The sequence below is a fragment of the Monodelphis domestica genome, chromosome 8 (genome assembly GCF_027887165.1).
Source record: "Monodelphis domestica isolate mMonDom1 chromosome 8, mMonDom1.pri, whole genome shotgun sequence".
NCBI classification, from domain to species: domain Eukaryota; kingdom Metazoa; phylum Chordata; class Mammalia; order Didelphimorphia; family Didelphidae; genus Monodelphis; species Monodelphis domestica.
In genome coordinates, this window is record NC_077234.1 from 17831981 (window position 1) to 17843597 (window position 11617).

Sequence of the window (11617 nt, forward strand, 5' to 3'; positions counted from 1 at the left end):
AGAGAAACTGAGGGATTTAGAGATTAAGTCATTTGGCCACTGTGCTTTAGGGTTCTCCAAATGCTTTACAAATGTGATCTCATTTGATTTTGACGAGTTTTAACTGTCCCCATTTTACAGTCAGGGAAACTGAGGGAGTTAGAGATCAAGTCATTTGGCCATGGTCAGATTAACTGAGGCCAGAATTGAACCCATTGCCCTGTGCCATTTAGCTGCCTCCATTAGTTCAAATTCACTAAGGATTCAGATTGAGGCCCCAAAAAGCATTCTAGACTATAGCCCTGGACTGAATAAAAGATGGTGTGATTGAATAGGCATAAACGTAAGCCGCCTGAGAGTCCTTTTGCTATTAGCATTCAGTGAGTCTGGGAAACATCCCCAGATTGTGCGGCTCCACTGGGATGCCTCTGGTGGAGTCTTGCTTGCTCGGAGCACTAGGGCCCTCAGACACCGCCGTGTTTGCAGGCTCCTCTCCTTTTCACATGTATGTGTTCTCTTTTGTTTCTTTGCTTTGGAGGGGAAAGGGGAGCCTCTGGCTCAGCCAGACTGTAGGTGCCGCCTTCTGTTTCCTTGCCATATCCCCCAGCACTGAGGAGGATGACTCAGTGGACTTCTGCCTTTGGGATGACTATTGAGTAAAGGCCTCTCCATTTGGGTGCATTTCTCAAGCCTCCCACTCACAGAGAGTCCCGTCTGGGGTGCCACAGGCTGAAAGGCTGAGGAGTGCTTTCAGGCAAGCCCCCCTCCCCCTGGGGATTAGGTGCTGCCCCTCCCTCCAGCTGCGTCACCCAATTTCTCTAGAATTAAATACCCTGAGCATGGTGGGGCTGAGCCTGCCTGCCTGCCTGCCTCTGTGGGTCCTCGTGACTGTTTCCTGCTGAGTAGAATTACGTCGTCTAGCCCTGAAACTGGAGCCAGGTGTTGGCATTTGCTTCCCCCCACCCCCCACCCCATGAAAACTGTTAAGAAGGTTGATTAAACTAAGCGCTTAATCAAGTGAAAATAAAGCAGGGCTCCAGGTTGCTGCTATTTAGACTGGAAGTCCTTGAGAGGAACTGACCTGAATTAAAAGGGGCAGAGATCCAGGCCCCCTTTTCTCTGTACTGGAGGGAGGCCTTTGGGATATTTTTGTGGGTGTCCTGGACCCCGTCAGCCATCCTGTCAAGCTCCTGGACCCCTTCTCAGATGATGTTTGTAAATACCCCAAATGAAGGAGATGGATTCCCAAGGAAGTCGCTGGTGCCAAAATGTAGCAGCCGAATGTTTAAAACAATGTTTTAAACCAATTTTAAAAAATGTTTAAAAACAAGTCCCTGGACCCCAGGCGAAGCACCCCTCCAGAAGGAATGCAGTGATCCATCAGGCTTCCTTTCATTGAGTTCCCTCCCCCGCTTTTGTGTCTTTTTATTGATGCTTTAAGAAAGCCTTTGGCCTTTTGAAAAACCATCCTGCCATCTCCTGGTTCCCCCTGCCCTGCCCCCCACAACTCCATCCACCTTCCTTTGGAACCCAGAAAACAGTTAACTAGAACCAAAGCCCCAGATGTGGGCTCCTCCAAGGAAAAAGGGAAGGCTGCTTAGAGCCCCACCCCCATGCACACTAAGGAAAACATCAGCTGATGGTTGTTTGGAAAAATTTGGAGTCCTTTCCTTGTCATTTACCAAAAAGGCCTGATTTCCTAGTCCAGAATGGTTCTCTGTGCAGGGGCATGTGAGGCACAAACTTCACTAAAGGTCACACGGCCTCATCTGGCCTTGTCATGAAGTTCAAATGAGCTGGAGAGAGACAGAGAGAGAGAGTGGGAGAGACAGACAGAGGGAGTGAGAGAAAGACAGAGAGAGGGAGTGAGAGAGAGAGGGAGAGACAGAGAAAGGGAGAGAGAGTGAGACAGAGAGAGGGAGAGACAAAGGGACACAGAGAGGGAGGGAGACAAACAGAGAAAGTGAGACAGAGAGAGGGAGTGAGACAGAGGGAGACAAAGGGACAGAGAGAGGGAGAGACAAAGGTCAGAGAGAGTGAGACAGTCAGAGGGAGAGAGGTAGAGAGAGAGAGACAGAGAGTGAGTGAGACAGACAGGGAGAGACAGACAGTGAGAAGGAGTGAGAGAGAGACAGAGAGAGGGAGTGAGAGAGAGAGGGAGTAAGACAGTCAGAGGGAGAGACAGGCAGAGAGAGGGAGAGACAAAGGGACAGAGAGGGAGTGAGACAGAGGGAGAAACAGAAAGAGGGAGAGAGACAGGGAGAGAGAAGGAGACAGAGAGAGGGAGTGAGACAGAGGGAGAGACAGAGAAAGGGAGTGAGACAGGGAGAAACAGAAAGAAGGAGAGAGAGTGAGACAGTCAGAGGGAGAGAGAGAGACAGAGAGACAGAGAGTAAGACAGTCAGAGGGAGAGACAGAGAGTGAGACAGACAGAGGGAGAGACAAAGGGACAGAGTGAGCGGAGAGAGTGATTGATTGATTTTGTAACAATAGACAGGAAAGGAGCCTAACGTTCCAAACATCTGGCTCTAGAGCTAGGACTGCTACTTGCCCCAAGATGATGATGCTTAATTGTTTGCTGATGTGTATTTTGCGGGTGGGGGGACACGAGGTAGCCCGGTCCAGGAGCTGCCCAGGGTTTTCAGATGGCCCGCTACACAGACTCTAGGATCGCCATCCATCAGCCTTTTGTTAACTTTAGATGGCTGGTGTGTATTTTTAAAAGAAAGGAACAGCTCAAACTCATTTAGCTCCCCTCTCCTCCACGCACATTTCTGCCCTGCTGATGAAGCCAAATAAGCCATCTCTGCTTGGTTGAGGCCAGCTTCTTTGAACAGGCAAGCCTAAAAGGAGTGAGAGATTCACTTGTTGATTGCAGAGTTTCCTGACTGCCTAATAGCAGGCTGCTCCTGCCTGCCTGCCTGCCTGCCTGCTTGTCTTCATAGAGACTTGGGGGGAACTCAGAGGTCATCTTTGTTTTATAGATGAAGAAACTGAGGTCCAGGGAGGAGCCAGGATTTCTCTAGGACACCCAGTAGTAAACATCTACAGACAGGATACCAAGAAAACTTGAGGCACTTCACTGATTATCTCTAGCTCACCTTTTCCCTCCAAATCCTTCTCGGATCTCACATCCTGGAGCAGCTAGGTGCCTCAGTGGATTGAGATCCAGACCTGGAGATAGGAAGTCCTAGGTTCAAATCTGGATTCATATTCTTCCTAGCTATTTGACCCTAAGCAAGTCACTTAACTCCCCATCTTCTATCCCTTATAGCTCTTCTGTCTTAAAACTAATAGTAATAATGCTATATTCTCTTTGAACCGAAACATAGTATTAATTTTTTTTTTAAACCCTCACCTTCCATCTTGGAATCAATACTTTGTATTGGTTCCAAGGCAGAAGAGTGGTTGTAAGGGCTAGGCAGTGGGGGTTAAGGGACTTGCCCAGGGTCACATATCTGGGAGGTGGCTGAGGTCAGATTTGAACCCAGGACCTCCCACCTCTAGGCCTGGCTCTCAATCCACTGAGCTACCCAGCTGTCCCCCGTAGTATAGATTCTAAAGTGGAAGGTAAGGGTTTAAAAAGAAGAACTATCCATGCTTTGCAGATTTTAAGCTGGCACACAAATACTGAGTTTAAACAGCCCATTTTTTGTTTGATAAAACATTAGCTGGAACAGCCCAAATTAAAATTCAGCACTCATTTACTTCAAGTGTTTTAACTCAGCTTTTCTTTTCGCCCAAACCAGGACCCTCGGTGGGATGCCTCTCTCGCCTCTTCCGGCAGCTGAAGCCGCTTCGTCCCAAGTCCTCTGTCCATCTGTAGTTACCTCGGCAAACTTTTATCCAGAAACCTGGATTGCTATGGATCCATCTCAGGACTTCATCCAAGTGCCTGTTTCCAAGGAGGACAAAAGCTACCGAACCATTTATAATCTCTTTCATAAGACTGTGCCTGAGATTAAATACAGGATCTTGAAAATACTGAGAGTGCAGAACCAGTTTCTTTGGGAAAAATATAAAAGGTGAGTCAGAGTCCTGATACTTCGGGGGGGGGGGGGGCAGGTGGTGTGTAACGGGAAGGGGGAGAAGTGAAACTGAAGAATTACCAATGAAGTGCCAGCAGTCTGGAAAGGGAATTTCTCAGTTAAGTTACTACTTGAGGACTTGATAGCAAGATACACATTAATCAAATTGACTATAATGTGAGTGTAGAGAATTTCAGAAGTAAAGACGGTTTGGAATGGGATAAATTAGGGAAGCCTTCCTATAGGAGGTCAGATTTTTTTAAAAACCCTTTCCTTCCATCTTAGGATCAATACTGTGTATTGGTTCTGAGGCAGAAGAGAGGTAAAGAGCTAGGCCATGGGGGTTAAGTGACTTGCCCAGGGTCTCATAGCGAGGTTGTGTCTGAGATCAGGTTTTAACCCAGGGCTTCTATCTCCAGGTCTGGCTCTCAATCCGCTGAGCCACCCAGTTAGCTGTCCCAGAGCTAGAGATAAGTAGAGAGAAGGTTGAGGAAGGTCTGAAATCCACTAAGAATGAGAGAAATCTCCCAAGATCCAAACAAATCCCCTCATTTTATAGATAAACCCAGGTTTAAAAAGCTGATAAGGATGTAGGAAAGTCCAAAGCCTTTCAGTCTGATGCACCCATTTTATACCTGGGGAAATAGAGGCCTGAAGAGATTTAAATAACAAAGAGAAGAAGTGGAAGAGTCTAAATTTGGATTCAGGTCTTTTGACTCCCAATTCAGCACTCTTTATGCCACCCCATCCTGTCTCCCATAGCTTGAGCCAGCTTAGATGTGGATTGTGCCTTGATTCAAAATAAACATTTGTAATGCTTAGAGAGATAAAGCCCAAAATATCTGCAATGAAGTACACCACAGATACCCTCAGGCAGGGGTGGCGGGAAGCACGCAATCCACACCACCTCCAATTTCAGCTTCCACCCAAGGAAATATTAACAAAGGAAATTAAATTAGAGTAAAAACACAGATAATGTGGTTTTCTAAATTGGTATGCAACCTGCAGGGATCCTTATGTATGGTGCATTGGCCCCTGTTTCTTCTGGGGGCTGACACTTCTGCCCTAAGGGATTGTTGTGGATTCTCCTGTGACTCAAAGGTGCTCCTTCTGGTTCATTTAAGACCAATACATCTAGCTGTGTGACCCTGGGCAAGTCACTAAACTCCCATTGTCTAGCCCTTACCGCTCTTCTGCCTTGGAACCAAAATATAATTTGAACTCTAAGACGGGCTCCTACTTCTGAATGCTCTGCTACTTCTCTTAATTCCTTTAATGAAGAGAAGAAATTGAAGAATAAAATCCTTTACCAAATCTTCCCTATTAAAACCCATCCTTTATTTCCTTCTTCCAATTCCCCATCCCTCTCTGCCACAGGAAAAAGGAGTACATGTCCAAGAAAGCCAATGACATTAGCAGAATAATGAACGAGCGGCATCTCTTCCACGGCACCTCCCAAGACGTGGTGGATGGCATCTGTAAGCACAACTTTGACCCACGTGTGTGTGGCAAACATGCCACCATGTTCGGACAAGGCAGTTACTTTGCAAGGAAGGCGAGCTATTCCCACAGCTTCTCGAAGAGGTCCCCCAAAGGGGTGCATTTTATGTTTCTGGCCAAAGTGCTAACTGGAAGATACACAGTAGGCAACCACAATATGAGAAGACCTCCTCCGGTGAATCCAGACAGCATCACCAGTGACCTGTATGACTCGTGCGTGGATAATTACTTCGAGCCTCAGATTTTTGTCATTTTTAACGATGACCAGAGCTACCCGTATTTTGTTATCCAGTATGAAGAAGTCAGTAACACCGTCACCATTTGAAATTCCTCGATACCGCTAACTTATTGAAATAAGTCCTGTCCAGCGTTTGTAGCCAGTTTCCAGGGTGGGAAGGGAAGCAGTCTGGGAAGGGAGCGCTAAAAAGAAGGCATTGGCCAGAGCTTTGCATGATGCCGTTTCTCCTTTTTGTCTTTTTTCCTTCTTTGTTTTTCTTTTGTCTCCTTTCTCTGGACTGTTCCCTAGGTTTTGCCCTTCACATTTCCCTTCCTTTTCTTTTCTTTTTTTCTGCTTTTGTCTTCTCCTTTTGCGTTGCCCATTTTTCCCTCGTTTTTTTTCCCCCAGAGCTTTCAAACAAATGACTGGGAATGGAGCTCATTTCTAAGAAACCTCAGAAACACACATACCACAAGTCTGAAAAATGACCAGCTACAGGCTGGTTGGTTATTTGCTAATTGCTCTCCATGTACTCTAGTTGGAAGGTATGGCTGATGAGACTGTCCTGTGTACAGAGAATCGTGATGCCAACTTTGGTTGAAAATGGAGCTAATTAATCCTAACAACCGAAGTACAGAATTAATGGCTTAGGCCAGAGAAAGGTTAAAAGAGGGACAGAATGATGGATGTCACGGTTGTAGAAAAGAAGTATGGACCATTGGCTTCAGGTCCTGTGGCCTCAGTTGCTTTAGCACAGGTGAGAAGAACAAGCTAGCAGAAAAGCATTAGATGGTAAGATCCTTGAGGGCAAGGACTGTCTTTTGTCCCTTTTGGCATCCCCAGCACTTAGCACAGTGCCTGGCACATAGTAGGCGCTTAATAAATGTTTATTGATTGATTGATTAGTGACCAGGTCCGATAGAATTCTATGTGTTTCTATGGGAAGTCACCCAGGATTCCATGGAAAACCAGAATTGTCAGTGCTTTGAGAAAATGCTGGTCACCAGCCAGTGATAGGCCATGTTAGCATTGCTTTGTTAGAAATTGGCAAAAGAAATCTATCCCATTCACCAACCACAAATGGAAGAAGAAATAGGTAGTTCGTTGACTCCAAGTCAGAAGTAGTAGCATCGCTGCCTGGAACAGCCCTGAGCTCCTTCTCCCCCATTCTCCCTTTGGACCTCCTTTGTGTGATTCAAGGCACAAGCCCTACCTACCTTGCAGAGATGTGAGCCCTGCTTGGGCAAGGAAGTCCTGTGGTGCCACGTTCCTATTGGGCACTCGAACAATTTGCTGGTTTGAATTCATTAGTGGAAAGAGAATGTTTCCAATTCCTAACTTGAGGTGGTTTTTTCAGATGCAAAAGGACACTCTGGGGCACGCAGGGTATGACCCCAGCCCTTCACACTACTTAAATATAGAAACACAGCCTTGCTGGGGTGCAACTAATTAAGGGAGTATGTAGCTATGGCAGCGAGGCGGGTACCGACTCCATGAGTCCTCCACCTTAGGCAAATCTGTGAGGCCAAGATATGGATTGATTACAAACAGATCAAATAGGATTGGAAAAAGGAATCCTTCCAACACCAGGTCCCCCCCCACCCCCACCCCCCAGCGCATTAAAAAGCAATTCAAATGGCTCCCAGTTTTTCAGGTTATGGAAAAGCAAAGGCATGCATGTACTGATTTCTCAGTGAATTGACTTGAATGAGCAATGGACAGGGCTTGTACACAACTGACTTCTCTGCTCCAGCCACTTCAGGACATGGCTGCCCATGACCGTGAAATGACCACATGTGGCTGAAAACTTGAGAGACGCTTGCACTCGCTTTGACAGAACAGTGATTCCCAACATTCTTTGTAATTGTAACAGTCTTTCCTTGTACGTTTGATTCTGTGACATTCATTCATTCATTCCTCCCCTTCCCACCCCAAAGAAAAATGCTTGTATATCTTATTTATTTTTTTAATAAAAAGGTGAAATAAGTTTGTTGTGAAGGTATTTCTCAAGATTTTCTGATTCTCCCTGGAAAAAAAGTAAAGATGCTTTTCATTGTTGGAAAACCAAGGACTGGGATTCGTGGGCAGACATGCCACTAAAATCACCCACATCCCATCGTTTGGCCCTTGTTGTCAAGCCCAAGATATGTAGTAATCAATAGGAGTGACTGTAACTTAAAAGTTATTTGGAAGTATTTGCTTTTTCAAGTCATCTCTGTTCTAGAGTCATGATTTAGTTGTGTGGATGATGTACTTCAGCACCTCCCTGCTTTAGATTGTGTCATGAGTGACTATTGCTGAAAAGTTATTACTTGGTAATTAGCTCTGTTTTTAGGGGTCCTCCAGTTCTCCAAATTTCCCTAGATCCTGAGATGACAGAGAAGCTGGACCTAAAGCCTCACCCACTTTGTAGGACCTACCAGAGCTTGTGCTTGGATTATATGGTCTTCAAAAATCCCAGGTCTCTTCCAGATCATGGTGGAAGTTTGTACCACTTATTAATGTAGAAATAAGAAGTCATATGCATTCAATTCTATAATGCTTTCTTTTAGGTAATGATATTCACTCAACAATAATTGACTATAAGACTATAGGTTCCAGAGGGAGATATTGTAGATGAAAGAGCTCTCTAATTAAATAAATACAGATATCACTGGGCATCCTCTTCCCACTCCCATTTCATGTTTTTATTTTTAAAACAGCCTATAGTTTGTGATATAATTTTTGGCAAACTGGGACTCTGTGGAGCTGACATTTAAATGTATCTATATTTCAAGTATTGGAGACTGCATGCCACTGATCAAGTCCCTCTTCTTATCCTTGGGCACCAATGACCATTTTAGATTGTCTTAACTATGGTTAATGGTTCCTTAGGAAGAAAGTTCCATGTTCTCCTTTAGTAACAATGGGATGTCTTGATGTTTTGCAGGCAGGAAACATTTCCTCATGTGTACGGAGTGTACATATTGTATCTGTTGTACATAGTAAAACAACAACAACCTTGTACCTTTTGTTTATTAAACTATTTATGTTAGTAAACATTTATGTTTGAAAAATCATGTGGGCCTGAGTTTTTTATCTTTAACAATAAATTTTGAGTTTATAGACAATTTAAAATATGCATTCTTTGCATAGCCAGTAGATTTTAAATTAGAAATGTTTTTTTTTGTTGTTTTAAAAAAGTTACTCTTGTAACTTCAGCTCTATGTAGTTGACAACTAAGTAGTTGTCCTGTTTCTGTGCTCCATGTGGTATGCTTAGAGAACCCAATATGGCCCTCTAGTAGAACTGGTACTCACTCATTCTTAGGGAGGTAGTGTGGTACATTAGAAAGTATAAGGAATTTGGAGCCAGAGGACCTGAGTTCAAATCCAAGTTTTGCCATTTACTTTCTATATGACAATAAATGAGTCACTTGGGCTCTGGATATCAGTTTACCCATTTGTAAGATGAGATTCTTGGACTATATGGCCTCCAACGTCCCTTTAATAATAAAGTATATGTTACTCTGAGGCATCAGGTAGAGACAGCTTTATGAAAAGAAAGAATCAGGAGTCAGAAGACTGTAGGAATTCAATTTTAATGGTTTGGCTAAATATATGAAAATTATAAGTAATGTGGTGGTCGCCAATTTAAAATATTATAGCTCAAAGTAAAAATGACTTAATAGCATTAATTTACAAAAGAGGTGGAAAGAATGAAAGTGTAGAGAAATACAAAAAGGAATAGAGAAGATGTCTAGCCTATCATACTAAATATTCCTCTGGTACTCAGCTCAGCCAGGCACAACTTGTTAACCCTCTCAACTGAAGTTAAACTCTCTTTGGAATTCAGGAAAGGAAAATTAGCTATTCACTCACCCAAATTCACTCCAAGAGGCAGGTCAAGATGACTCCTGAAGCTGACTTTCTTCTTGAAGCTGACTTCCCAGCCCCAGAAATTCAGGGCCTTTTATAGTGGCTTCTTATCCCTTTTCCTCTTCACAGGGGTCAATCACAGTTTCCAAATTGCCCAGCACTGCCCAGGGAAGCAGTGTCTTCTGGGATCCACTTCTCACCTCTGAAGGTGTTAATTCTTATTATAGGCCTCTGAAGGTGTAAACCTTTTTTATCATGGGGTTCACACATTTCTGACAGATTGGGTTAAAAGGGTGGAGCTCTCTACTCAGTGGTTAGCTAGGTACTAAGTAGGGGTACTAAAAGAAAGAGTTGACTAAGTGTTAACTCAAAGCAGACAAAGAGAATAAAGAATTCCCTTTTACAAGTGTTAACATAAGACAAAAAGAATAAAGAATTCCCTTTCAAGGGACCTGGGTTCAAATCCTATCACTACCTTTTCCTACCTGTGTGACCTTAAATAGGTCATTTAACTTTTGAGTTTTAGTTTCTTTCTCAATCAAGTGCTTGATTTTAAGATCTTGGACATTTCAGTGAGGGTGGAAGAAGGAAAAGGGAAGTTCCTATTCCATGGCATACTATTTCATTAAAAGATGAGCTCAATGTGGATACTCCCTTCAGTGGCACCGATCACCTTTCTATTCTACATAATGCTTGTCCAGTATCCTCCCTTAAGTCCTCTGCTCAATATTCTGGGGTCTTTCCTCTAAGACATTATTATGGAGGTACCAGTGCAAAGTGCAGGCTAGCCCACCTTCTCATCTACTTCTCTTTGTTGATATCTTCTCTATCACTTTACATATGCAATATCACAAAGCAGTTTAGCCATCATGGATCTCCACATTGCCCTTTGGGAGACTCGCAGTTTTAATTCTTCCAAGTCAGTGGTATTTAATGATTCTCAGTCATACAGCATCACTAGAAGAATATTTGCGCAATTTTAAAAAATGTGTTAAAGAGTCATAATAACGCTCCCCGGTTTCCCAAATTCCATCTTCCTCCTATTGAATTAAAAAAAATAAAATCTTACCCAAGGCAGAAGAGCAATAAAGGCTAGACAATGGGGATTAAGTGACTTGCCCAGGGTCACACAGCTTGAAAGTGTCTGAGGCCAGCTTTGAACCCAGGACCTTCCGTTCCTAGGCCTGGCTCTCAATCCACTGAACTACCCAGCTGCCCCTTGCCCTATTGAATTCTGTGCTCAACTTGTTACCAAATAATTTGAGATGGCCTCTATGCAATTTTAAAATTAAAAGGAAAGATGGTCATTAGGGTTTTTTAGACATTTGAATGATATATGTTATTGAAAATTACAATAAAGTTACAATACAAAGAGTTTGGTTACAGACCTTAAACCCCCCTCCCCCCAAAGGCTATTGCCTCCTTTCCAAATTTCTTTCTCTATCCTAGCTGGCCAACGTGCTGTCTTGGAATCGGTGATTCATAAGATCCCAGTCTAGGAAGAGGAGGGACGGACTAGAGAGCCCTTCCACAGATTTCTCCCCTTGGCCAAATGCAATTTAGAAACACTGCTAAAATGGCTCACTCGGTACTACCACATGACCCTTCTCGCCCTGTTATTTTCCTTAAGGATTGTCATGGCTTGACTAAGTCTTTCAAGACGGGAGCTGAAGTCTCCTGGGTTGCATTCTCAGAAAGGTGCAGGGTTTTATGCTTTCATCTCAATTATCTGAAAGTGAAGGATCTTTCAGTGTTGAAGGTAATTAGACTTGGGGTGGTTGGGTGGCTCAATGGATAGAGAGCCAGTCCTAGGTCCTGGGTTCAAATTTGATCTCAGACATTCCTTGCTATGGGATCCTGGGCAAGTCACTTTGCCCCCAATTGCCTAGTCGTTACCACCCTTCTGCCTTGGAACCAACACTTAGTATTGCTTCTAAGATGGAAAGTCAGCACTTAAAAAACAACAACGGGTAACTAGACTTTACCTTGCCATTATTATTACTTTTTGTTCTGTCGTCTTAGTCATGTCTGACTCT

The 11617-nt window shown here is 43.8% G+C and overlaps 1 protein-coding gene across 5 annotated transcripts in view; it reads left to right on the forward strand.

The window, feature by feature from the left end:
* Positions 1-8780, forward strand: part of TIPARP (TCDD inducible poly(ADP-ribose) polymerase) — a 49569-nt gene extending 40789 nt beyond the window's left edge. For all 5 annotated transcript variants that reach the window (XM_056807776.1, XM_056807778.1, XM_056807775.1 and 2 more), the window contains exons 5-6: positions 3729-4004; positions 5385-8780. In XM_056807776.1, coding sequence (XP_056663754.1) covers positions 3729-4004; positions 5385-5832 — 724 coding nt within the window. In that variant the 3' untranslated portion in view covers positions 5833-8780. The remainder of the gene's footprint in view (positions 1-3728; positions 4005-5384) is intronic.
* The last annotated feature ends 2837 nt before the right edge of the window (positions 8781-11617 follow it).